Here is a 27,805-nt window from a genome sequence, read left to right as displayed (position 1 = left end):
AAATCTACTTTGCAACCATTCTTAGTGTGGTAGTCAAGAAGTCCATGGTTCAATTTTGCATTGACATGTTGACACACCATTCATTTGGCATTGTTTATTGTTATCTTTCACTACCTATGTACTACACAGCTCAGAATACAGTATGCTGATTGACGTGATGCAAGGTATATCATGACCTCATAAGAGATTAGTAGGCAAGAGTGTAGGTTCAGGTCATGGGTATGACTCGGATGCCAGATGATGCATATATGTTTTGTAAGCAAGAACACTGCCACAAGGCCTTGCACTGCACTGCACTGACTCTACGAAGTTCAGTGCATGCTCAATACTGGACTTGGATGGCACACAATCAAACAGGTGTCAATGGATATGGAGTCAAGCAGTGTTCGTCCCATTAGTATATCACTGGCTGACTAGCTGATGTTGCTGCAACACAGATCCTCCTGAAGATGTCCTTTGTGAGGCACTCCATCAGTATGCCAAGGAACCACTCATGGTGCAGGAACATTTGGCAAGACTGAACTCTGAGTTCCAACTTACTGTCAAGTTAGGCCAAGGATTTGATTCTGTCTATGCTATTAAGCTGACACTACCATACTTTTGGCAGGAAGTCCTGGTTGCATGAATTAAACAAGCAGTTTGATGTTCCAAGTCCACAAAAGCCACCCCTGACTGATATTGCAACCCAAGCTGTTCTGGAGAAAGTTGCGAATGATGTCAACCAGGCAAATGGAGTCCGAATGATCACATCACTTTTGAGTAGTGAAGGAATGCCCCCACCTTGGTATGACCCTTATGTGTCATACAAACATTCCTTATGCATTTATTTATCTAGTGATTTTGTACACACTGTGCTTGCCTGCCATGCACCAGATGGGTCGAATGCATGGTTTCCTCATGGCAAGCAAGTTCACAGATCAACCTTATCAGCTATTGGGCCTAAATCACCAGCATCATGTGGATGGTTTTGCGAAGTTGAATGCACAGGCTTTGCAGGATGGGTGGTGTAGGACTTGACATATATGGGATAAAGGACCAATGGAGTAGTTTTCTTCTCCATCTTGTTGTAGTTCCAAACCATCAGCTTGCAGCAACAATTGGCCATGTGCACCTCAACTACATCACAAAGTACATGGGTTAGTGTTATGCTTGTTTCCCTTGCAGTTTTGTACTCAATATTGATGTGGAAGCAATACCTCTGACATTTGTTACTGACAGAGGCTCAGAAACAGGTATCATTTTCAGCCAACCAGACAGCACTGTGGTATATTACAATTCCTTAGTTCACTGCTAATAAATATACTAAACCCTGCTTGTGTATGCTAGCATGGTTTTTGCACCTAACATTGATGCCAACCAATACCCACCATTCCAGTTCTTGAAGAGTGTCCATAATACACCCATTGAGGGCTTGTGGCACTGGTTTCTTGATACAAAGGGTATTAATATAAAAATTTCGCTACAAAGCGGACTACATGATGGTGTATATCACCCTAAATATATCTCTTCACAAGTGCATTGCTTCATTCACTACCCATATTTTTCTTTACCTGATGGATGGCATTGCCATTAGGCAACTCTTCTACTGGCTCTGGCTGAAAATTTTGCAGGGCAAATTGGATTCTTTTGTGGAGTATTGGAATAACCACTGCATTTGCTACCAGAAACAAAAATCCAATGCTTCAAGTACCTCTCCATGACATGCATTCACTCTCCCAGCATCACAAGGTGGACAGGACTGCAAGATCCCTGTTACCCAAGACATAATTGATGCACTGAGGCATGAAATCCCAGTTTTGAGAGATGTGTCAATGTGTTGGGTAAGTGAAGAGTTTGGTAATTTGGCCAAAAGGATCTATGAAGAAATTGGATGTCCCAACTTCACACTGCATGGAGGCTGGGCTATTTTTCAAAAAATGGAGGAAATCCTTGTCAATGAACTTCAGGTTGATGAGCTCTTATAGGAACACATGTCCATATTTATGCTGATTAGCTATTTCACAGATCAGAACTTAATATGAGTCTGAGATGTAGTGGCATCTCTGTGGTCACAACTCCACATGCAACAAAATGCTACTCCCATTTTAGCAACACAAAGGATATCACCAGCCATGGAAATAATGTACATGGAAACTGCAGGCTTGACATGATGTACATAGAATTTTGATCCATCTGCATATGAAGGCCACATGTACTGCACAATCCAAGTCATATAAAATGGGCTGGGCACACCACAGTTCAGTGTCATCCAACAACACCACTCCGTCCTTACAGGTACTCCCCAGTTTGATTCTCTCTTTTGTCAAGTGCATTCCTTTCAGTCTTTAACCTAAGAATGGCCATTCTTTCATGGTGTGAAGCTAGTGATGGTGATGGCTGTGGGCAGATCTTTCCTCACAAGACTCAACCTGGGATCTGTGCAAAATGCCATAAATTAGCTTCCTTTCAAGCTGGCTCTGCAGACATCAAGTTATGGCAGGTATGTTGATACACATGGATTCCTGACTTTGCGAAGTACCTACTGACTATTGCTTACAGGCAATGCCACAATGCAAAGGATGTGGCATGGCATGGAAAAATTTACAGGGAGAGATGTGTGGAACTTGTGAAACTGCATCACCTGCAGCCAACCAAGGTGTGATCAATTATAAATGAGTAATTACTGGACTGAGATTGTGCAATGCTAGTTGGTAACTGTGATAGCAGTGCTGGCACAAGTCAGGTCATGCATGATGCCATTGAAACTGCAAGGCAAGCATGGGCAGTGTTAGCTAGTGTCCACTTGCAGAAATCACCAAATACATCTGGATGTCCAAACACCCTGAACACAACTGCTGGCCTCAATTATGCATGGAATGGTGGTGGTCAACCAGGCAGTGACAAGATCAAAATTGCTATTGAAGTCCAAATCAAAGGTGCCTCAAAGCGAAGCAATGCTGGTGATGCATATGGGAAGTGGATAATTACCAAAAGTTTATTGACCAGCATGAACATGTTTGTGGGGAAGTGCCAGGTAGCTGCACTATGTCCACCCAAAAGTGCCCTGCTGTGGATCACTCCTCTGATGAGGATACTGCCCTTAGAACTGTAACTCATCAACCACACAAAAAGGTGCAACACGGTAAGTCTCATTTTCAAATTGTTGACTCGTATTAATTGCAATATATACCTCAACTACTACAGGTCACCTTGGACTCACATTGACCTTCATTCCCACACCATCATTAACATCTCTGTCTCATACTACATCAGGACCTTCAACCTCAGTGACATTTCTATGTGCGGTTTGCAGCATGGTGCCTGAAACAGGTGAAGTTGAAATTGTGTGGCCAGATGACAGTGTCAAAACAATCAAGGGTTTCCTGGGATCTGATGCATTTTCAAAAGGCTGGACAAAGAAGGTTTATAAGGTTTGTCACTAAGGCACATCATACTTTTAGTCATTTGCTTACAGCTTTCAGCTAATGCTCAATGGAGATCTTTTTGTTGCCAAATGTTTCTTTGACATTGACACTGGTGAATCCATGACAACTACTGACAACAAGAAGTACCTCAAGGCTGAACTAGTCTGACTTAACTTGGGAAAGTGGTTTCTGGGCCATTTCCATGAACTTGCAAAGCAACAGGGTGTCAGCATCTTTTCAGGTATGTTTACTCAGCCTTAACCATCCCTATGTCTTAATAACCTGTGCCAATGGCAGAGATAGTGTTTTCTGAAGGTTTCCTGCTCTGTGAACATGAGATGTCATCTGCTGCATCTGGTGAATTGGACCATGGGAATTACTATGGTGGTGCCATTTGGCTTGTCGAGCCTTGACAGACTACAATGGTTATGAAGTTTAGTGGCACACTGGAGCACCCATCTTCAACAGACAAACTCAGAACTACTATTTCAGCCTTTGCTGATTTTGCATATGAGTACAGCAAGCATAAATTGGTCTTTGCAGATATTCAAGGTACACATCTAATACCAATGATACACCCAGTAACACTGACCTTCTTGCTGCCCCTTGTCAGGTTCCCCAATGACAGTGAATGGGCATGATGGAATGGTCTTATTCAATGTGATGACCCACACAGTGACATTGTATGGTAACCAACTGCATCACAGTGTCAAGTTACTGATTCCCCTCAAGTGACAGTGGAATTGGCGATCACAGCAAAGACATGGAATCAAAATTTTCACACAGCTAGCACCAGTGTGACTACATCTGTGTCAATATGGGACTCCCCTCAATTGTAAATACCATGTGGTGATGAGGCATAGACTTCATGCAGGAGTTACATTAGGGCATGATCGCTCTAGGATGTAGTAATGCACTGCTATTTGTGGACAGCTAGTAGCCTAATACATTCGGACAGAACTGGATGGTTGATGTTGATCCCATATTTACTCAATGCTAGCCAGCAGATGTGTTCATGGGCCTCAGACTTGCCTGACAGTGCACAAGTAGTCAGGACAACACTAGTCATACCTGCTTACATAACACACACTAATTCACATTCTTGCTCCGAGGCTCACCACACCATCATAAATGTCAGGTAATCACTTATGTGGTCACAATATACCTTGTAGATGTTGTGTAAATCAGCATACTGCATTGTTGAACATAGGTGGTGGAAGATAAACAATGCCAAATGAATGGTGTGTTGACATGTCAATGCAAAATTGAACCATGGACTTCTCGACTACCACACCCTTAGCTCTGCTTGCTGTACCCACAAGGACTCAACAGTATGACTTTGGCTGGCCAAGACTAGTTCTCCATTCACTAGTGAAGTTAAATAACATGTCACCTCTTGTGCATCACACACTCAATTCATGACACAATATGAGTCATCAGCATAACACCATTGACTTCCCCTCAAGCTGCCCCAGTGATCTTTGTCACCAAGAAGGATGGTAAGAAGCAGCTAATTCAAGACTACCACTGCCTTAATTCTTGGACTATCCCAGATGCACACCTGCTCCCCAATGCACAATCCCTATTTGATGAATTGGTAGAGTCTCATTATTATGCTAAATTCAACATTTGGGGCTTTACTAACCTCCATGTAAAAGAAGGAGATGACTGGAAAGGGGCCTTCATTACTCCTAGGGGCTTGTTTGAGCCCATGGGAATGTTCTTTGGTCAATGCAACTCACCACCTTCTTTCCAGAGGTATATGGATAGAACCTTCAAAAAACAATGCAGAAAACAAGTAGGATATATGGATGACATCATCATCCATGCCAAGATTCTCAAGGCACTTTGGAAGCATGTAGAAGAATTTCTAGAAATTGCACAAAAAGGAAATCTCTGCCTCAAAATCAGCAAATGCATCTTCAAGGCTGAAGAAGTAGAGTTCTTAGGGATGATCATAGGGAAAGGAAGGATCAAAACTTTGCCAACAAAAACTGATGCCATCTCAACCTGGGAGGCTCTGGAGAAGCTCACAGTGCTCAGATGCTTCCTGGGGTTCTGTAACTTCTACTGGAAGCTTATTCCATCCTTCTCCTCCATTGCCCACCCTCTTCACAACCTCACAAAGAAAGGGGAAAGCTACAAATGGACCCACAAACACAATGCAGCCTTTGCTAAACTTAAGTCCTTGTTATGCTCCTCCCCAGTTCTAAAAATCCCCAATTTCTTGAAACCTTTCACACTTTCTACTGACACATCAAAGCTTGGGACATAACATGCCTCTGCTAGAGCAAATATTCACCTTCTTTCCAAATCTGGCCTTTCTGCTCCTCAAATATCCACTAAACCTGGTCTGGGAAGCTCTACTGTGACCAGGGTCATCAAAGAGTTCCAGCTAGATCAGGAAAACCTTAAAATGGGACATCATTACCAGCTTTCTTCTACTAGCAGAAGGAGAATAGTCTCTAGTGTGACCTCTGGGAGAACTGAAAATGCCATCCAGGTCAACCATATAATTAGAGTGGCCCTTTCCTCTCCTGTCTCTGCCCAAACTGTTTGCAGTGTGCTCAATTCTACATCCCTGAAGGCTACAGTCAAGCAGGAGATTCCAGCTTGTGTGACAAAGTGTGAAAAGGATCAGAGACAGTAGACAAGGGCTGGACACACAGGTTCTGCATGCAGCAAAGTGGGCTGAGGCAAGACATGTGAACCAGTTTGCTTACTCAAACATGAACTATATTCTATGTCACACTTTGTAACTCAGCTTACATAGAATACTATTTTGTTAACTTCCTGATGACTATCACAAACCAACAGGTGTGTCCCAGGTAGTACCCAGGCATGCCCATGATAGACTCTAGTCACTGCTAGTGAAGTAAATTTCTCATCCTTGTAGACTATTTCCATAAGAGGTAGTACAAGATGCAGATGTTTAATCCTCAGCATTCAAGTTGGAATGTGTTAAGTGCATGGACCCTTCTTACACTGAAGGTCAGTATGGAGGGCTTTTTCAATTTGCATACTAGAGCAGGACCATCACCAACAGCTGGCACCTTGTTCACCACATGACCCACAATTCCTAAATGGCAATATTAGACTCAGGGTGACTGAAATTTATACATCAGTAAATCACTTTTGCTGGCCAGAGCTGTCCAGAGCTGTCCAGAGCTGTCCAGCACTGGACAGATTCCCTAGGACTGCCAGCACACAAAGTGGTTTACTGATGTACTCAGCACTTCATGTACATACATGTATATTAATCCGCAGCAGATACTATGGACGATAGAGATAATACTTTCCGGCGCCTACCCATGACTCGCTAATCAGTGTCCGCATACTAGATACCGAATGCCAGGTCCTGAACTTGCAACTACTTGGCCACTCAAAATAACCTACAGGTGTTCACAAAACTGAACAGACGTGTCCACGAGTGAATGCATAGATGGGCTTCACCCATGACGGACGATTTGCCTCCGAGACGCACATTCCATATTGAAAATCAAAGGTGAGGATTCTGTTGGATCAGCTCAACAGCCTTCGCAGACCGGGCTTTGATCGAGCACTTGAACTGGCTTAGGGTGACTATAGAAAAACAAAAGTCCTCAGGTACGGAAACTTGTGGGATGAGGACGTATACCTGATGGTACCACTCGTGGGATCAACTTCCGGGGTGATTTCAACTCCGTTCTCAACCACCTTCGAGATATTGAAGACAGCGAGTGACATGGCTACGATGATCCACACCGAGGCCTCACCGAGGAACAAACCTGTTGGTATACTATCAAATCCATTCATTACCTCTCGTTTATCCATAGGAGGCCTTGCAGAGAGAGTACCAACCAGGACAGATGCTACAAGAGACGCTGTAAGCATGTCAATAGAGACCAAATTATCTGCCCGATCTCACCGTCGCCCAAATCCGAAGCATACGTCACGCGGATCAGGTGGCAATGGCTTACCCTCTCCCGGAAGGAAGCGATCGGGATTAAATTCCTTGGGGTCGGGATAGATCAAGGGATCATACAGCATGCGCCTACAGAGAAGGCGAAGTTGGATCATGGTCAATGGCGACCTGCAATAGAAGACTTACCAGGCGTTGCTGAATACCAGGGTTCCCTTCGGAATATAGTAGCCGTTATGAATGTCGTCGACAAGCAGGCGGTGCGGCATTACTGAAAAAAATCAGCGGTATTACTAGTGGGATCATCAGCGAGACGTACTGACGGGACCGACGACATGCCAACGGAGGACTTCTTTGGCAAGTGCGTCGACATAGGGAAGAGATTCACGATCCGCAAATGTGGGGAGACGGTCAGAACCAATAACGGCGTCGATCTCTGCCTGAGCCTTCCTTTGAACCTCTGGGTAGAGAGTCATAGCCAAGAAGAATGCGGAGTGCGCAGCAACGGTCTGCGAAACGTCCGTGTCTTTGCCCTAGGCATGGGATATGCGACTTACCGTATCCGAACCACCTGTAGGATCAGGACATAAGCCACTGTAACGATGTAGAAGGGGGTGGTACCATACCGGCGAACATCACCCCAGCTGTCCACTTGATGTCGTACTCTTCTTCAGTCGATGTTTTGCGTTCCAAGAGGTCTGAAGTGACTGATTGACTAGCAACGCCAGCAGCCTGGTTGGCATAGTGAGTGAGGCCACGCTATCTTTCTATTGGTTGATTTACCATCTGTTCCTTGACAAACTCAAATGATTGGTCAAACATTTTGTGGAGGTCTGCACGCGACTCTCTTGCTATGCGTTTGAAGCCAGCGCCAGGGAACCATTCGGGAAGATACCCCACTGGCAAATACGGATCAATTTACCACATTGCAAACCTGAATGCTGACTTACAAGCAGGGATCCTATCGACCAAGAAAGTGCCTACAATAGTGTATCGGGCAAAATCGTCTAAGACCTTCTCAGCAAGGTCCACGAAAGGATCGCCGCCTTCCTGGATACAATACCCATGTGAAATACGCAAGATAACAGCCCCTGCAGTCCTGTAGTGGAGGTAGTACAAGATAAAGGCAAAGCATATCACATTTGACATACGTGCGCAGGTGGGCGATCAAATCAGCAGGCTTGGCTAGGACGCGCTGCAAAAACTTATGGGTCTCTGCTTCCTCGATAGGATGGTATACAGCAACAGCAGCGTGGTTGCCAAGGACGCGGTGGAAGTTCCGGCGGTGTTGGCGGAACCTGTCTCCATAGGGCAGGAGGACAAGGGTTTCGTTCCATCCAACCAGCTCACCTCCCATAGGGAGGACGGGGCGGTCAGAATAGATTGAACTCTTCTTATCGAGCATTTCGACGGCAGCATCTACAGAGTTGAGGATGACGATATGTTCGCCAAATACCTCCAAGTGTACCACGTCACCTGTAAAGGTAAATGATGAAATTTCGAGGGCCGTATGAGTGAAGGATATACTGACCGAACTTGTCAGCCCAATGAGAGAATGTGAGCCACTGCTTTTCAGAAGGGATGTCCAGAAGGTTACCGATGAGGGGAAGGGGTTTCGGACCTGGAGGAAAGGGAGCGGGGTTCTTCTTTGATATGATGCGCTTGATGAGAAAAATCCCAGCGCCAACCAGACAGAGACCAAGCCATGACGTAGACGTGGTCATGTTTGGAGGAGGAGACGAGTTGCACAAACTCTGAGGTCAATGGAAGGAGGGGAGCGATTCAGGAGCTGATAAACGAGAAGAAGAAAAAAGCGGAGAAATGTACATAGCTGTTATATGCCTTCCTCAGAGGAGAAAGAAAATTTTCTTTTCTTCTTCCCTTCCCTTCCCTTTTGTACTAGTCCCGCTGAATGCACTGGCAGAAGACTGAATAGTGTACGTCAGAGTCCGAGAGTCGTGGGTTACACTTTCTGAAAGAAATAACATTATCATGTCTGAAAACTGAACCGAAACTTCCTTCGTGCCGAACGCGTACCTCGAGTGGTTCTGACCCTCACGACTCGCGACTGTCCGAGGTGAAGGCTTTACAGATATGCATCACGAATTGATTTAGGCGCCCACCAGTTTCCCGTAAGAAGATGCAAACGTCGTCGGAAGACAATCTTCCTTCCTCGATTATGGAGCCACGCACTCGAAAGGTTAAGCTGGAGGTCGGTGAAATCCTCTTCGTCATTTGAAATTTTGAATGGAAATCCACCCCACACGCAGTACTCGTTAGCCAGGGCCGGAAGAACCATTTATCCGGGGTCGGGGTTGAACCTAATCTCACTGAGAACGGATAACGTAAGTCAGCCTCCGCAATGGCTAAGATCACATGGACATGTTTGGACTGGATGTCGAGCGTGTGCGTCGAGTGCGGGACCGTAGCCCAGCGAGAGGTTCAATAGTACCTCTGGGTTTGGTCGTATACTGGCGGTCTTTTTGCTGTGCATAGTAAAGCACTGGGAAAAAGAAGCAAGGTCAGAATACTACAAGACAAGCAAGAAAACGCAAAGGGACGCGCTTGTGAAGCAACTTAGAGGCACACGCTGAGTCGACGGAGGGGAGATTACAAGTAAGCCCTCTTCGCTTTTATTGATCCCTCCTCGTTACTAGCTGCTCTCTCGTCGACAGTGACGTCCGTCACCGCTCACGCTCTCAACATCAGCAAGGAGTTCCTCGACGGCTGTTTAGACATCTCCACGCAGGTCGGGAACCAGTCTCCCATCTCCTCCACCGACATACTCGTTCCCCCGACTGCCTTCTCTTCCGGCGATTTCTCTCTCCCGAGCCATGACGAGAGGACGGCCATGGACAATGTCGACTCCAAGGCGACCTGCCTCACTGACAAGTACGCCAACGCCTACAGCGACTTCTATGGCAGCGGTACTCCCTGCGTCTTCAAATCTGGCCCTGCCTGGCACGTCCGCGAGGGCCCTCAGGCCCAGGGCATCGTACGTGAGGCTCGCCCGGTCTACCGCCACGCCATTGGCCCCACTTGGCTTGCTATCGGCAAGCGCATCTACGACAACCTCGACTCTGATGGCGTGCAGTGGACGTCGATCAACCCCCTCGCCTACGCCGATGCCGGGGAGGCCAAGCCCTTCTGTCCTCTCATCCTCTCCATCGGTGTGAAACCCCACTCCCTCCTCTACCATGCCGCTGTTGCCGCTGCCGCCATCGTAAGGGCATCCTTACTGAGGCTGGCTTCCCCACCATCGAGGTGGCCTTTGTTGAGTCGGTAGTAACTCGTTCCTTTGCTGTCGGCCCCAAGCTCCTCTCATTCGACCCCCTTGACGACGTCTCCGACCTGCGAAAGCCATTCACCGCCGCTCTCGGTCTCTCCATTGCACCCCTCAAGTACCCCGAGTTCGAAGGCACAGCCGCTCTCTACTTCCGCCTTGGCAAAGACGACAAGCGCACCGCGATCCTGACTTGCGCCCACGTTGCCTTCCCCCCTCCTGTCTACGCCAACATGAATATGGCACGTAAGAAGACACGCCCAACTCGTCAGAAGTTCGTCGCGCTTGGTTACACGGGCTACGACAACGCCATCACGGCCATGATAGTCACCATCGGCAACCTCCTCCGCTCCATCGAAGGCTGGAACGACACGCTTGGCAGGCTGGGGGAGCCCGTCGAGGGAGAGAACAGCAAGGTCACCGAAAGGCGCAAGGAGCACGTGGAGTTGGTGGCGAAGGCAATGAAGAAGATCAAGGAGGTGAACGCGCTCCACGACGAGGTCACCAGGTACCGTACCACTCCTAACTTGCGCGTTATTGGCTTCGTGCGTCACTCCGAGAACATCGAGGTCTCGGACGGGCCTCACAATTTCACCAAAGACTGGGCTTTAATCGAGCTGTACGACAAGAAGATTGACTGGGCTACGTTCAAAGGCAACAAAGTTTACATCGGTACGTCTTTTTTCCATATCTTTGTCTCCATCTCGTCTTCATCTCTCGTCACATTTTTCATCTCCTGTCTTCTTGCCTTTAGTTGACTATTACTTTTCTTTCCTCCGCAGGCGGTAACCTCTCGGTCGCTGACTTTCATAACACAATGTTTCCTCATCCCGTCGATCAAGCGAACTACCAGTACCCACAGGATGATCTTCTCCAGGCCTACAGCGTCATCCAGGACGACGAGATCCACGACCCCCAGCACCTCGACGTCTACGGTGAGAAGTGCCTGCTCGTCGTCAAGAATGGGATGTCCACGGGTACCACCGTCGGTCGCGCCAACGGTCTCGAGTCCTTCACCCGCATCTACGATGAATACGGCACCAAGCACACCTCCATCGACATCGCCGTCTTGTCCTACGACAAGACACGCGGCAATTTTTCCCATGCTGGCGACTCCGGGTCCATCATCCTCGCCAGGGATGGTCGCATCGTCGGAATCCTCACCGGTGGTGCAGGCCCTGCTGACGAGACCGACATCACGTACTTCACCCCCTACTGGTGGGTCGAACAGTAGATCAAGGCCAAGTACCCCGACTGCTTCCTATACGAGGTCGTCCAGTAGGTCTGTCGTGAGCTCGACGCGCAGCGGACTTCTTCTCAACGGACCTTTTCCTCTCCCCTTCCCACTTTCCCCGCCACTATGCCCCTTCTTTTCTTTTCTCGTCTTGTATCTTCTCATCACTCTCGCTCCTTCCCCCCCTTTTCTGTCGCGCTTGTCCTATCTATTAGTTCACTGTCGATGCCCACGTCGTGGATCACTGTTTAGCTTTTTCTTTTTCTCTTTTCCACCTGTAACTAACGCCATCTATCCTCGATAAATGGGTGGGGACCTTTCAAGACTCGGCTTTGTAGTGTAGGTCCTGGACTACCCTGTTCGATCTTGGTCAGTCCTTGTACGGTATCGTATATTTCTGCATCTCGGACATTATCAGTGTAGCTTATGTGTCGTCTCAATGTACTATTACTATCGTCTCTCGCCTCCCCCCTTCCACTGTAAAAAGTAAAAACCACTAAATATCAGTGTCGTTATGGTCGCCACGATTTATATACTTGATTTTCAATGTCAGTCACAGAAAATAAGTGTCCCCATTACTAGCTTGGGATTATGAATTCAAGCCTGATTAGGGTTGGTTGGAGCTTGAATTCAAGGATGATATACTCAAAATATCTCACTATATCCTCCAGTCTATTCCATCAGCAAATTCACACATTACTATTTTGCATACTATTCATACTATTTGTGCCTTATTCACACCAAAATAGTCAGAAAAGAAATAGTAGTCTTGTTAGTAGGTTCATTTACTATCCACACTATTTTTTGTACTATTTTTTGATTATTTATGCTATTTTCCCACTATTACTACTATCTGACTTGTTGTCAACTGCAACTTTCTTAGTACTTATTCTCACTATTTTCACTTTTGTTCAGCTCACATAAAATGTGATGCATTCATGATAAAGCAGTGCAGTGCCGAAAACATTAAATGAGTGTAGGCCTATGACAATCCAAAATGAGGGTGACTCAAGTAAGCACAAAAAAAGACAATTAATTCAATGATTGTGGTTGGCAATGAGTGACTCAGGGCAGAAGGGGGGAGAGAATGAGAGCATGTCCAAATCATGAGATCCTATCAACAACTTGTTAGTAGTGTGCATAAATAACAATGTGACTTACAAAGAGTGGCAATTAAATCATTGATGTCATCCTTCCCACATTGAAAGCTCCCTCCCTCTGACATGCAATCTATACTGTATGGAATGAGCATAGTTGCTCCCATAATGATGTTACAGAGCACAGCATTGTCATGCTTAGCAATGGCTATAGCATATTGCCTGGTGTGAGGGCCACAATTCTGCTTGGAGAATGCTGAAACAGCCAACAACTCCTTCCCAGTTGCCTTGTTCACCTTGAGTGGGATCTTGATAGCTGCCTTTCTGAAGGACATGTGCTTAGTGTCAATTTGCAGTTTGCCAGTTTTGAACAGGGAAAGAGTACAGTGCAACTAAAGAGAATAAGTTAGCTGACTGTCTAGGGCTAAAATGCAATAAATTACTTTGGCACAGGTAAGGGCTAGTGTGCCTTTGATGCCTGTATTTTTCAGTTCCCTGATCTTCAGTTTTGGGACATCAGGAGAATCAGCACAGGGCTGCAGATGTGCATGGCCAAGGAGGTATAATGCAAAGTATGACTGGAAAATGTTCTCCAGTTTTCAAGAATCTTGGTCTGAATATAAAGATGCGAAGCCTTCCAACAGCTTAGAGCAGAGTTCCTGGGCCTGAGTAAGAGACAGCATGCCAATTTCTGGATCTGAGACAAGGAAGTGAGCAATAAGAGTGATTGCAGTGGATCCAAAGTTGCTGCACCACTGGCAGAGTCATTGACACACCTGTCCAAGGAAGCATGAGTCAAGTAGCAAGGTAAATAATACTAACAATATGATATTAAAGACTGCTGTCCCAGGATGAATGTCATTCAGGTCCTCAAAGTCCAGAGCAATGGTCAGGATAATGATTTGCAGAAACCATATGAGTTCTTCATCTGAGATTGTCCAAGGGTCAGCTAAGCTTCCAGCCCACACAAGGAGAGCAGGCATAATTTCTTTTGCCCACATCTTGCCCACCATTAGCACAGAAAGCAGATCTTGGCTTTGGTAATGAGAGCATTTGCTGGCCTTGCCTGTGGTCCTTGTTGAAGGTGCTTGACCTGCTGTAGTGCTCCTCTGTCCCAATTCTTGGTCTGCATCCCTGTCAACCTTTGATTTCTTTGGTTCATCTACTCCATTATTGGTCTGTGATTCAAAAAGAGTTAATGTACAGTTCAAATAGATAAAAAAACATACCATCATGACATGCAATTCCTTAGCTGGCAACATACAAGAGTTTAAATTGTGATCCTCAATGTCAAAGTATTCATCATTGAAGTCCTCAACCTCAGATGAGGTAACATAGTTGGCATCGTCATGATCCAAATACTTGCACTTTGAGCTGGTCTGTGCCTCCTCGAAAATGAGCTGATTGAATTCACTGTCACTCTCTATATCATTAGCCATGCTTGCCACCACCTAAAACCAATATAACACAATGGTCAATTTGCATCAAGAGACATACCTTGAATTTGTCATGACCTATGACCTTGACAGAGAAAGCCAGTTGGTCTTCTAATTCCTCTTTGTCCACACAGTGGGTTGGCACAGGCATCTTTCCCTGATTGAAGATGTTGAAGATGACTGATCCTACTTGATAATGTAGCATGTACCTGGTATGCCAGGCTTGTATTGGAGTTGACAGCAGTAGTAGCTCTGCTTGTCAAAGAAGGGATGGAAGTTGGTAGTCTGTTGGATCATGGCATCAGCCCAGTTGGGACATCCTTGACCCAATGATGGACCTGGCAGTCCAAGTTGGTGTTTGGGTCATCTGGGGCACTGAGAGCATTCCAGGTGAGGTTCAGCCAAAACAAAGTTGACTCAGTAAGTAGCAGCATCTGGCATCAAATAGTTGAAAATAAGAACAAATTTCTGCTGGGACGTTTCATTGGATCCATGTGTTGATGCCACATTTGCCAGCAGATCAAGGTTGGTGACTGCACCTTGCCTTCTCAGCATGCAGCTAGCTGTTCTCCCACTCTGTGGCTTGTTGCTTGTATAGTTAGTATTCTATGTAAGTGGAGTCATGGAGCATGACATAGAATGTAGTCCATGTCTGAGTAAGCAAAGTGAGTAATGTGCCTTGCCTCAGCACACTTTGCTGTGGGCAGAACTCACTCATCCAGCCCTTGTTTCTGCCTCCTCTGCTCCTTTTTTGCACATTAGTATGGAAGACCCCAATCTAGCAGTGAGACCTGACTTCTTCAACAGAGGAATACAATGAGGTGCATCTCCATTCAGTCAGTGATACAGTAGACAACACACAGGCAGCCCAAATCCTGGGCTCACTCTGGGACATTAACAATGACAGAGAGAAAGCACAGTGGACAGCACACTGAACAGAAGAAGCTCACAGAGAACAAGAGGCAGAAGAACAAGCTGCAGAAGAGCAGGCAGAACAGGACTGCTGTGCTCATGAGGAAGAGGAGACCATATGTCTCGAGGAGCACAAGAAATACAAAGTGAAGTCCATGCTGATCTGTGACATCAAAGCCCCCATGGGACCAGTCAACATCCCCACCCCTTATGCTTTGCACAAACTCCTCAAAGGAGAATATTGCAAGTTATATTTCTTCACCAATGTGGGACTAGCAGAAGCAGAATCATACAACCCCTCTGTAGATGACAAAGCTTTAACACTACTGAAAACTGACAATGGTCCACACCTCTGGGTGCCTACCTCCTCAACCAGAGACAAATCCACAATCATCAAAGATGAGGACCTCACCTGGGAACAATTCAGAGAAGCAGCTATCTGCATGATCAATGTGATGAGGGATCATGACTGGCCAGAAGAGAGTGTAAAGATGCACCTCAAATTCTGGATGGCAATTGAAAGTCACCCTTGGTGTCACTCATTGCATGAGCATTACAAATGTGCTCTACTACTCTATCAAAGCCAACAATGCCAGTGATGGCACCATTCCAAACTAGGGCAATATAGGTGGTCCCTAGTGGAACTGAATGAGGAGTTACTCAACATAGCAAAGGAGGAGATTCTTGACAATGAGAAAACAAAACAATTAGAGAACCTCTGCAAGGTGTGTTCATTCTTCCTTCACCAATGACCACCTTGACTGACAGACCCAAACAACACTCATCCTCACTAACTGCCATGTGTTCCCCCCCCCCCCCCCACACACACACACAATGCATTACATACCACTCCAGCATCATGTCCAATGATTATACTCATCCAACCTCACTCCCAATATTTCCACAGGTCAATGAGTTCTTCACAGCCATTGCCAACCAATCCACCTCCCCAGCGAGCTATGTGAGGAACCCCAGCAGGCAGAAACACCCTCTCTCTCTCCCCTCACACAGGTTCCACACATGATTATGCAGACCACAAATGACAGAGATCATTTCAGAACAATAGCTTCCCCAACTCACATCCCCTCCTGGCCTGCACAGTATGCCTCAGGCACCATTGCCACCTTGTCATCAAATGCAGAGCCACCCACACCTGGGACAAGAAACATGAAGTTTTCGCAGAAAGGATCTATAAGGCCCTCTTTGCCAAAGGCTGATGATGAATCTGTGTGAAATGGCAGCGAGATGAGGGCTGCACAGAGTGGCATAATACCAGACACTTCTGCTTGGGATGTGGGGCAATGACTCACAGAGCTCAGAAATGCCCTTGAGTGCAATTGATCACAACCAACAACTCCATATAAAGTAGAAGTGTGGAGCAGAGAGCTTCGAAAATTTAACTTAATCAAATGCTCTAGTAGTATCCTGGAGGGCCTTTGCCAGGGCTTCAATGTAGATTTCCCCCCAATCACACATACATAATCCCCCCCAAACAAAGATTCCATTGCCATTTACCAAAGTGAACTTAATAAGATTGTCCATAAAGAAATTGAGAAAAACTGCTTCATACGCCCATGCCTGCTGGAAACAATTGAAGCCTTAATCAGCCCTTTCCAGTCCTCCCCCCTCTCTATCATCCCCAAACCTGAACACCCAGGCAAATACTGTCTCATCCAGAACTTCTCATTCCCACATACAACCAACCTGACCACCCCCAATCCATCCATCAACTCCCATGTAAATGCAAATGATTTCCCAACTACATGGGGAAAGTTTTCCATAATCTACATGCTAATCACACACCTGCCTCCAGGTTCAGAAATAGCAACATGTGATGTAGAAATGACCCCTGTCCTTACTTGGACTTAGGCATGTGATCGTGTCGCTTACATAAGCTGTTAGAGCACACCCATACACTAGTAAAATTTACCTAGTCCCTCAGTAGCTTGACAGACTACTGAGGTTCCCTACAGATTCCTCTCTGGGTTTCCCTCTGCAACCCCACAAACTTCTTCAACCTGGTGAGTGTTGACTTGCATATCAGCAACTTCAACTGATATGTAATCAGTGTCTGTGATTGGATGACATCACCAAAACATCCTCACCTTCACTGCAAGGTTGGACAACTTTCCTTGAAGGCTGACAGGCCCCTGTCTTGGTCTGACTGACTTCACTTTAGCAGTGACTTGGATTGCCTGTCTGGTCTCTGTCACAACAGGAGGGCTGATTTCCTGGCCAGGATCTCTACTGGCAGGCACCTGTTTTGGTCTGACTGGCTTTGCTTTGGCAGTGCCTTGGATAACCTGCCTGACCTCCATGGCAGTCTCCATCTCCCTGAATCAGGCAAGAGCCTGCTGGGTAGCAGCTGCCTGAGCATCAATAACTTCCTGTGCATGCAAGTCATCAGCCTTCTTCTGGGCTGGGGTATGCCATTGAGTCTGCACTTCAAGAACAATCCTCCCTGGATGCAGGTTGGCCTTTTCTTGTCATGGACAAATATTAGAAGAAGCCAACATAATACTTGTCATGCATGGGGGGAGATGAAGACAGCACAAGGTGAGTTTGAACCTGTTGTTTTTTATGCAAGAAAATTTCCTTGCAAACAAATACACAAAGTTCTGCCTAACTTAGGTTTCTGATCATTTACCAATCATGCAAGGGTCCCTAAACGTGTTCATTTATCATCAAAATGTTGCCATGCAGAGGCAGCACCCAAAGCTCTCAACAGACAAAATTCAGCACTCTCTGTCTTCCTTGTGACATGCCAGGCTGCAACCATTGGTTCAAAAACTGGTCAGGGCTCACTCAGCACAAGTGCAGCCATTTGCACCTTGACCACTTTCAAGGGTCTTACAGTTACTCCAAACAGGACCACAGTTTAAATGCCATACCCCCAGTAGCTGAACACATTCTAGATTATGATGATGGTCCACATGACTTCAACTGTGGTGCAACATTGGATGGAATGATCACAAATTCATTGGTCCTGGCAACAAGGTTTACCACAATTATCATGCAGGTCTTAACAGTAAGCCTATGCACACATTATCCTACCTCTACTCATACAATTTATTACAGCATGAAGGTGTGACTCCCAGGGCCATTTTCTACCAGATGATGCTCCACCACTGCTTCATATACAGGGATTGCTGGATGATTGGGCTCCATACCACAATTGATTAGAATTCAAACTTGTTGAGTTTCTTTTCAAACATGCAGAAATGCCAGCAAACCAAATCGACATGTTGCTTGAAATCTGGGCCACCTTGTTGCTTGAGTTAGCCAGCAATCCACTATTCACCAACCAAACAGATCTCTATCATGTGATAGACAGCATGTCAGTTGGTACAGTCAACTGGGAAAACTTCAAAATCACTTACAAGCACAAGTGGTGTGAGTCAAAGTGAGGAAAGGTGGTGAAAACCAACCAAATCCAACACAAAAGACAAATAGAAGTGAGTGGTGGTTTGCCTCCATGGAACCTGGAGGGCAGAAAAACCTGATGTGGGGGGGGGGACTTCAAGTAGAGTGCTCCTGGTGCAAGTCATTGACAAGTTATGCAGGAGGGGGTGAGTGAATGCTGATTGAGAAGGGGATGCTGAATGGAGAAAGGGTGTTCAGCCAAAAGGACTCCTAGCACAAGTTGATGTTGAGTTATGCAGGAGTAGTGGGATGACCAAGCAAAAACTGCTGACTAAGTGAGGGGTGGACTGCAGATGATGAAGGATGGTTGATAGACTCTTCTGAATGAGCCTCAACTACCAAGTATACAAATGATGACAGATAGACTCTTCTGAATGAGCCTCAACTGTCAACAACAAGTTATGCCTGAGAGAGAGCTGAACTGACTGACTGCCAAGTGACTTCTGGATTGCTTGCTTCTTGTTGTAGCTAAGTACATGAGGGTTTCATATACTGTGGGGGGAGTGCAGCTTGTGACAAACAAGGCACAAACACTTTGTAAGTAATGAGTAAGGACTGAGTAATCATGATGAGTAAGTGAGAAATGAAAAGTAAGCAAGCAAAGAGGATTGGTAAGTATTAGCAATGAACAAGTCAAGGATAGTCAAAATATCACAGAATGAGTCAAATAGAGTCAGAATCTGAGTAAGCACACTGATATCACATTAGGGGGTGGCAATGCAAGTCAGATCTCAGCAGAGACATCTATCCAAAGATGGCATGACAGATGGATGGTGTGTCCAGATAGGGAAGTATTAATTCCAGAATTGAAGGGCATGAGTCAGGCATCAAAGGGGCTAGGGCATTGGGGCTCTGTGGGGCAATGGGAGCATACATGATTGCATCTCCCACCCTTTTGTCCTCTCAGTGAAGTTAACAAAAACTTCATGAATGGGGCTCTGATGGAGGAGGAGAAGGGGCGACATCTTCTGCTGGATCTTGCAGTAAGAAGGCAAGATGCACATCATACTCATCATGGATGTGATCAGGGAGGCTGGAGAACAGTAGATTATGCTGCAGCTGTTGCAATGTGGGGAGAATGATGGACAAGATTGGAATAAAGATGGTGCAGGGAGCAGGGAGGAATGATCCATATGCTTCATCAAGAGGGGAGACTGAAATGACCACATAAGACCTTTCTAACCAAGCGACAGACCTGATGCAACCAAAGAACATCCTTCTGGAAGTCATACTGACAAGGAGAACATGCTGACCAAGCTGCATGGGATGAGATGGGGCTGACAATGATGGGATGAACCAGGGGGCTTCAGGATGGAAGCTGGTTGGAATGCCTGGCAGATATATGTAGCCACTGTCTCTGGCAAATGAGACAAGTGAGACAATTGACAAAGAGGCAGCCATTATTGATGGACTTAGCAAAGTGAGCATCTGATGGATGGAGTGCTGTAGAAATGTGTAGGGTGTGAGGATCCTCTCCAAATTTGGAAGGCAGAATCACATGGCTGAGCACTTTAAGTGAGTGTGAGAACAGAGTTGATATCTTTGGAAATGGCAAACATCTGATGGATGGAGTGCTGTAGAAATGCATAGGGTGTGAGGATCCTCTCTAAATTTGGAAGGCAGGATGGTGTGGCTGAGCACTTTAAGTGAGTGTGAGAATGGAGTCAATATCTTTGGAAATGGTGGAGATACAGCAGAAACTGGAATGCCATACATCGGTGCTAAAAACCTTTAATGCATGCTTAACTTGCTTCCTCATTTCTCTTTAGCACTGATGACTTGTTCTTGTGCAAAGGATGACTGGTCTCATCCAGCAGTCTTTCTACACATGAGGCCTTTAGTCTTCATCTGCATTCATGGGCATTGCATGCAACTTGTTGATGAGTTAGGCAGAGTCAGCTGTAACCATGTCCACAACACCTTTGGTGTGTGACAGTGGGACATACAGGACAAACCAGATGAACAGGACAAAGTGATCAAACTGGGCAGTCAGGATGGTCAGGATAGCCAAGATGGCCAAGATGAACCCAAGGCCCCTTGGATGTTTGACATCTATGATGTATGGTATCAAGACCCCTGTTGAGTTATCCACAACCTCCTCAGTTGCACTGACTTTAAGGATCAAATGGACTTCGTGCCATACCAGGAGTTCAATGCCACAAGTGATCAGAGGTGTTGGGAGGATTTTATGTCAGGCAACTGGGCCTGGGATGAAGTGGTATGTACTGGGTTTGTCTCAATGTAGGTCCTACCAATCTCATACTTCTAGGACAAGATTATCAGCAATAACCCATTGGCAGCCAGAGCAACATTGGTTCCCATCATCCTTGGCAGTGACAAGACCACTGTTTCCATTGCAACTGGGCAAATGGATTACTACCTGCTCTATCTTTCCATCAGAAATGTGCACAACACCACTCATCATGCACACTGCAATGTGGTAGTGCTCATTGGATTCCTTGCAATGCCAAAGAATAAGCACTTCAAATCCTATTAATTCATACAACTGCTGATAGCCCAATAGTGACTAGGGAGCATGCTAATACACAAGTGTTCCATAAATTCAAGAAGCAGCTCCTTCATTTGTCACTGGCACATGTTCTTTGGTCACTTGGTCCTGTGATGACAGTTCTGGAAATAGTACTATTCAGCAATCAGTACTACCAACATGTCATCTATGCACTTGCAGCTTACATAGCTGACTATGAAGAGCAGGTCCTCTTGTCATGCATCATGCATAATTGGTGTCCAAAATGTCTCACACACCAGGAGAACCTTGACAAAGATGCACTCTGGCATCACTGTGAGCACACTGAATTGATCATCAGGGAGTTGGACCCTTAGACACTTTGAGAAGGGTATGGAATTGATGGAGACATAGTGGTATGTACAATATACTCACTTCTTTTTTCATGACTGATTGAGGACAGCCATTTACAAGCATGTTTCTGCATGTGAACATCCAGAGAATGCTTTCTCCAGACATTCTTCATCAACTCATCAAGGGTGGATTCAAAGATCACCTGGTTGACTGGGTGGAAAGGTATCTCATCCATATTCATGGAAAGGGTGCTGCAGAAAAAACACTGGACAATATTGATTGAAGGTGTGTTGGCTGACCTCTGTTATCATGCACTGACTGACCTCATTGATTTCCAGGATCACAGCTGTCACCCCATTTACTGGGCTGTGACATTTCCCTCAAGGCCAACACTTTAAACAATGGACTGGTGATGACTCCAAAGGCCTCATGAAGGTTCTCCAATCCTTTTTAAATGGTGTATGATGATTGAACAGTCCTCTACAGGTATATATTGCAGCCATCAAAGGCTATGCCCCAGAGGACATCATCTGCACATCTCATGCCTTTCTCAAGTTTTGCTACCTTGTCTGCCAAAATGTTATCACTGAACCAATGCTGACCACAATTGAGGACACACTCACATGCTTCCACTTGTATCATGAAGTCTTCCAGAATGCCCAAGTAATCACTACATTGTCATTACCCCAGCAACATGCTATAAAGCATTATCCCTATCTTATATGCCAGTTCAGCACACTGAATGGGCTCTGTTCATCAATTACCGAGTCCAAACATATCAAAGCAGTCAAGCGACCTTATTGGCATACTAGCCACTTTCAGGCTCTTGGACAGATGCTTGTGATCAACCAGAGGCTTGACAAATTTGCTGCAGTGTGTGCAGACTTCAAAAAATGTGGTATGTTGAGAGGGACTTGTCTGTCACATGTGCTTGGAACTCTAGGTGTGAGCATTTTTCTTAGACATTGTTCTTGATGCTGACTGTATTCTAGAACAATATTGTAATGAGACTCATAATGAGACTGACCATGACATGTCAAACAATCAGGACTGCAAAGACAGGGCTGATGAACCCACAGCAAGTTTTGAAGAAGATGCAGGTGATATGGATGACTCTCCTATGTCAGTCAAGGCCCATGTATCATTGGCCTGGACCTACTGTATGCCTTTGCTCATAGCTTCATGCATATGAATTCTAATTTGTTGATCATAGAATGTATGCATGAAAGGAATATGAGGGACCTAGTAACTGAACTCAACATACCCCAGCTCCTCAATATCTTGTGCCATTTTCTTCAATTGCAGCTTCAGCATGATGATCACAATCTGGAAGATGTCCCCTTGGATGAATATCCCTTTTATGATGGATCTTTCTGTGTCTACAACTCTGCATCCTCAACATTCTATGCACCTAGTGATGTGAGTGGCCTCCATGGCATGCATCACAAACATATACATTGTTCCCCTATGTGGAGGAATGAAGGCCCCCATTATGACTGTGTCTTTGTTGTAACTGATCCCCATGCAGAGGGCATGCTTGGGCTGGATGTTGCTTGTGTTCTGTGTTTTTTTTCTCAGAGTATCCTTGCATGATCCTACATTGGTTTGACCATGGTAGGAGATGGCCCAGACACCAACACAGGGATGTGGATAGTTTGTACACACAATGCTCAAGATGTCACTATCATCCACATCAATACCATCTATCACACAGCTCAACTCATCCCTATATATGTGAGCCACCAAATTGACCCAGCAAGCATCAAGCCTAACAAATCATATGACAAGTTTTTTTATTATTATGTGAATAGATTTGCTGACCATCATGCATTTGAAATTGCATCCTAGCTGTGAGTTATGGCACATGAAGTTGTTCAACTCACTAACTCCTATTTCTTCATATGGTGTTCATTTCCTGCTCCCAGACCACATAGTGTAGTCACACTTAGTCACAACACATGGGCAGCCTGTGTGCCAATACACCAACACTTATATAGACCCTGAGATGGGCCCACCTAAATAGATTAGCCAGTACACATGGACAGGCCCAAGGGACTAAAGTGAGAGCAACATATGGGAGGGCCCATGGTGGGTAAGGATGTTGAAACATTTAGACAGGCCCATGACCAATTAAGAATACTGAGCTGCTGTAAGACATGGACAGGCCCATCCTGGTAGGTTACACCCCTGTTGCAACATCAAGGTGGGCCCACCTATCATAACATGGAGAGTGTCACAACATAAGGATGGGCCCAGGAGGAATATCATTTATGGTGTTGCAACATATAAATGGGCCCATTCATAATAAGCCATACCCCTGTCACAACATAAAGACAGGCCCATCAGTAATGTTATTTCATAATGTCACAACATATGGATGGGCCTGTCAATAGTAAGATGTACCACTGTTGAAACATAAAGATGGGCCCATCACTAATATCATTTAATAGAGTCACAACATAAGGTCAGGCACTTCAGTAGTATTATTTATATCATTGCAACATATGGATGGGCCTGTCCACAGTAAGATGTACCTCTGATGAAAATAAAGACAGGCCTGTCAGTAATCTCATGTATAGCATCACAACATATGGACAGGCCCTTCAGTAGTGTTATTTATATTAAACATATGGGTGGGCCTGGCCCCAGTAAGATGTACCCTGTCAAAACATAAAGATGGGCCTGTCACTAGTATCATTGAATAGAGTCACAACATATGGATGGGCCCATCCACAGTAAGATGTACCTCTGATGAAACATAAAGACAGGCCTGTCAGTAATCTCATGTATAGCATCACAACATATGGGTGGGCCCTTCAGTAGTATTATTTATATTGTCACAGCAAATGGGTGGGCCCTGCCCCAGTAAGATGTACCCTGTTGAAACATAAAGACAGGCCCATCACTAATGGATGTGGTATCCCTGGCACCCACTGAACAGTGGCTTTCAATGGACACCATGCTGGCATGAATTAGAGATGATTTGAGTGACCCAGATCTCGCAAGCTGCACCCTGGATGTATTTGGCATTAATCAAACTATTTCCAGCCATCCACCCAACCATATTGAGTGGATGCGGTATCCCAAGCACCTGCTGAACAGTGGCATTCCATGGACACTATGCTGGCATGAATTGGAGATGATTTGAGTGGCCCAGGTCTCACAAGCTGCACTCTGGATGTATTTGGCATTAATTAGACTATTGCCAGCCATCCACCCATCTGCATTGAGTGGATGTGGCATCCCTGGCACCCCCTCAACAGTGGCTTGCCATGGACACCATTCTGGGATGAATTGGAGCTGATTTGAGTGACCTAGATCTTGCAAGCTGCACCCTGGATGTATTTGGTATTAATTGGACTATTGCCAGCCATCTGCCCATCTGCATTGAGTGGATGTGGTATCCCCAGCACCTACTGAACAGCTGGCTGTTCCTATGGACATCATTCTGGCATGAATTGGAGCCTGATTTGAGTGATCCTAGATCTTGCAAGCTGCACCCTGGATGCTATTTGGTCCATTAATCAGGGACTATTGCCAGCCATCTGCCCATCTGCATATTGAGCTGATGCAGTATCCCCAGCATCTGCTCAACAGCAGCTTTCCATGGACACCATTCTGACATGAATTGGAGCTGATTTCCATGACCCAGATCTCACAAGCTGCACCATGGATGTATGTGGCATGAATCAGACTATTTCCAGCCATCTGCCCATCCATATTGAGCAGATGTGGTATCCCCAGCACACTGAACAGTGACTTTCCATGGACACCATTCTGGCATGAATTGGAGCTCATTGGAGTAACCCAGATCCTGCAAGCTGCAGCCTGGATGTATGTGGCATTAACCAGACTATTGCCAACCATCTGCCCATCCATATTGAGTGGATGCAGTATCCCTGGCACCTGCTCAACAGCAGCTGTCCAATGACACCATTCAGATATGAATTGGAGCTCATTTGAGTGAGCCAGATCCTGCAAGGTGCACCTTGGATGTATGTGCCATTCATTCAACTGTTGTGAGCCATCTGAAGAAGTTTGTGGGGTTGCAGAGGGGAAACCCAGAGAGGAATCCATAGGGAACCCCAGTAGTTTGTCAAGCTACTAATATTGAGTATAGTACCTGTAGGGAACTATACAAGTTAGTAAGGATATTCTATCTATGTAGAAGTGTACTCACCCTCAGTAGTCTGTCAAGCTACTGAGGGACTAGGTAAATTTTACTAGTGTATGTGTGCGCTCTAACTGCTTATGTAAGTGATATGATCACATGCCTAAGTCCAAGTAAGGACAGGGGTCATTCCAACCGAAAACACCCCAGTCAGCTTCAGCACAACACATACTGAGCATAACAAGTGCAGTGCACAGCCACTCATACCACTTCAATGCTCCTTGCTTTGATCCATAAAGTGCTATGTGCAGTTGGGTGACAGGGTTGTTATATTTGCTGTTAACTGAGAGTCTGGGTGGCAGTTGCATGTAGATTACTTTGTTATCATCCAACTTCCCATTTAGGAAAGTGCTCTGGAAGTCAAAAACATCAACATCCCAGTCATTCTGCACTGCAATAGCAAGGACAGGTGCAGATAGATGCCATGCATGCAATGGGTGCATAGGTATCATAGTAGTCGATGCTGTGGACTTGTGAGTAGCCTTTTGCTACAGGTTGTGCTTTGTATTTTTCAATTTCTCCCTCTGTGTTTTGTTTGATATGGAACACCCATGTACAGCCAACCATGTTGACACCTTGTGGTCTCTTGACAATGCTCCACATTTGTGCTTTGTCCAACAAGGTAAGTTCTTTATTAATTGCTTCCTCTCACTTTGGGGACCACACCTAGTAAGCTGTTTTGGTCAATGAAAAGACATCTATGAAATTTGGTCAGACACATAAACTGTCTAGGTGAGTTAGTGGTAGACTGATGATCCTGCAACACCAAGTTACAGGACTGTGACCAGGACACTGAATCCTGGTTGCTGGAAGGCAACCCCAAGATGCCACCAGCATGTCTCCAATAGTTAGCCTCCAGCATAGAAAAGTGAACTGACCTTTGCACACAACTAGCAAGGGTGATGGGGAAAGAGACAGAGCAAGTGTGTGATGAACAAAATGAGATTGCAATTGTGGCATGCTATGAATATTGTTCAGGAAACATACAGAGTAAAAATGGTATTGGGGAATGATGAAGGAGGTTACTGACTATTTGAACCATAACCATGCAGTGCAGTTGGAATAAGACAGGGAAGAAGGGGTGGACAACCAAAAGTATCAAAGAATGACTGTACATAAAATATAGCCAACTCCTTTTCCATTGCCCAGACATGTGACGATGATGCTAATGGCATAATTGGCTCCACCAAGTCTGTGGGGCATCCTGGCCATACAGCAAGTAATGCCCAGAGCTTCTCTATGTACTCCCATTTTGATTGAAAGTCAGATGAGCTGAGGCCTTGATTTTGCTGAGGGAAAGGCTCAGCACACATGGTGAGTTCTGGATCACCAGGGAAAATCTGTGTAGAGTTCAGAAACAGCACATGCCTGGTGAGGTAAAATTGTACATACCTGCCAGACATGATCAAGCTGCTCTGAATCCCAATTTGACCACAAGCTAGGCATCATCACATGGTCAAGAGCAACCAACTTGAACCAGAAGTTGTGTTCATATAGATCCCATAAAATCTTGCTTTTTGTCATCTGATCAATGGTAGCAAGGTCTGTGAGGGAAATTGAAATATCCCAGAATTGTACATGGCCAGGTATGTCATGTTGGAGGCTGACAAGCTCGGTGTCACACACCAAAGGTGTTTGGTGAGGTGGAAATGGATACAGCTGATGAATGGAGATGAAGACCATAGCCCTCATGCAAAGAAGGACAGCCAGGAATGTTGGCAGTCATCCCTCACACAAGAACAAGTCATCAGTGCCAGAGAAAAAGAAAGGGAGCGAGTTAAGTGCTGGCTAAAATTCCTAAGTGCCCATGTACAGCATTCCAGTTTTCAACATATCTCCGCCATTTCTGCAGATACCATGACCATTCCCACACTCACTTGTAGTGCTCAGCCGCGTGATCTTACCTTCCAAAATTGGAAAGGATTTGCACACTCCACACATTTCTACAGCACTCCCTCCAAAAGATGCTCATTTTGCTAAATTCCTCTGATATGGTTGCCTCTACATCAATCATTTCACTTGTCCCCTTTGCTAGGGACCATGGCTACATATATCTACCAGGAGTTCCTACCAGCTTCCATCCTGAAGCATCCTGGTACATCCCACCCTTGTCTGTGCCCTCT

At 45.6% G+C, this 27,805-nt stretch overlaps 7 protein-coding genes across 7 annotated transcripts; 5 read left to right on the top strand and 2 right to left on the bottom strand.

The window, feature by feature from the left end:
* Positions 1–247: 247 nt before the first annotated feature.
* F5J12DRAFT_833230 (uncharacterized protein) lies at positions 248–2,187 on the top strand (the record flags this gene model as incomplete). The annotated part of the gene is given in 10 exon segments (XM_051745803.1): positions 248–384; positions 438–546; positions 608–964; positions 997–1,105; positions 1,142–1,264; positions 1,376–1,439; positions 1,468–1,513; positions 1,574–1,686; positions 1,720–1,964; positions 1,974–2,187. Coding segments are annotated over 9 exon segments (1,303 nt in total), but the record flags the coding sequence as incomplete, so codon positions are not given.
* Positions 2,188–2,335: 148 nt separating this feature from the next.
* Positions 2,336–3,817, top strand: F5J12DRAFT_783024 (uncharacterized protein; the record flags this gene model as incomplete). The annotated part of the gene is made up of 7 exons (XM_051742804.1): positions 2,336–2,479; positions 2,539–2,635; positions 2,688–3,013; positions 3,084–3,121; positions 3,293–3,410; positions 3,588–3,645; positions 3,702–3,817. The coding sequence occupies 7 exons, from the start codon at positions 2,336–2,338 to the stop codon at positions 3,815–3,817; spliced, it is 897 nt and encodes a 298-aa protein (XP_051599729.1).
* Positions 3,818–6,545: 2,728 nt separating this feature from the next.
* F5J12DRAFT_939998 (cytochrome P450) lies at positions 6,546–9,014 on the bottom strand (the record flags this gene model as incomplete). Its single annotated transcript, XM_051749674.1, has 11 exons — positions 6,546–6,976; positions 7,036–7,182; positions 7,241–7,255; positions 7,312–7,437; positions 7,495–7,576; positions 7,625–7,838; positions 7,927–8,037; positions 8,089–8,204; positions 8,256–8,404; positions 8,457–8,781; positions 8,837–9,014. Coding segments are annotated over 11 exons (1,536 nt in total), but the record flags the coding sequence as incomplete, so codon positions are not given.
* Positions 9,015–10,156: 1,142 nt separating this feature from the next.
* Positions 10,157–11,822, top strand: F5J12DRAFT_905735 (uncharacterized protein; the record flags this gene model as incomplete). Its single annotated transcript, XM_051748702.1, has 3 exons — positions 10,157–10,510; positions 10,534–11,260; positions 11,371–11,822. The coding sequence occupies 3 exons, from the start codon at positions 10,157–10,159 to the stop codon at positions 11,820–11,822; spliced, it is 1,533 nt and encodes a 510-aa protein (XP_051599727.1).
* Positions 11,823–15,308: 3,486 nt separating this feature from the next.
* On the top strand, positions 15,309–15,866 carry F5J12DRAFT_721228 (uncharacterized protein; the record flags this gene model as incomplete). Its single annotated transcript, XM_051741300.1, has 1 exon — positions 15,309–15,866. A coding segment is annotated over one exon (558 nt), but the record flags the coding sequence as incomplete, so codon positions are not given.
* Positions 15,867–20,731: 4,865 nt separating this feature from the next.
* On the top strand, positions 20,732–23,359 carry F5J12DRAFT_905734 (uncharacterized protein; the record flags this gene model as incomplete). The annotated part of the gene is made up of 11 exons (XM_051748701.1): positions 20,732–20,754; positions 20,794–20,931; positions 20,974–21,133; positions 21,226–21,493; positions 21,548–21,573; positions 21,621–21,759; positions 21,897–21,946; positions 21,998–22,174; positions 22,202–22,454; positions 22,725–23,090; positions 23,130–23,359. The coding sequence occupies 11 exons, from the start codon at positions 20,732–20,734 to the stop codon at positions 23,357–23,359; spliced, it is 1,830 nt and encodes a 609-aa protein (XP_051599725.1).
* Positions 23,360–26,704: 3,345 nt separating this feature from the next.
* Positions 26,705–27,365, bottom strand: F5J12DRAFT_892978 (uncharacterized protein; the record flags this gene model as incomplete). The annotated part of the gene is made up of 2 exons (XM_051747620.1): positions 26,705–27,022; positions 27,075–27,365. The coding sequence occupies 2 exons, from the start codon at positions 27,363–27,365 to the stop codon at positions 26,705–26,707; spliced, it is 609 nt and encodes a 202-aa protein (XP_051599724.1).
* Positions 27,366–27,805: the final 440 nt, after the last annotated feature.

This window comes from Pisolithus orientalis (genome assembly GCF_024613125.1).
Source record: "Pisolithus orientalis strain OTSU chromosome Unknown F5J12scaffold_15, whole genome shotgun sequence".
NCBI lineage: Eukaryota > Fungi > Basidiomycota > Agaricomycetes > Boletales > Pisolithaceae > Pisolithus > Pisolithus orientalis.
Note: the sequence above shows the minus strand (reverse complement) of the source record. Positions and strands in the feature narration are given on the sequence as shown.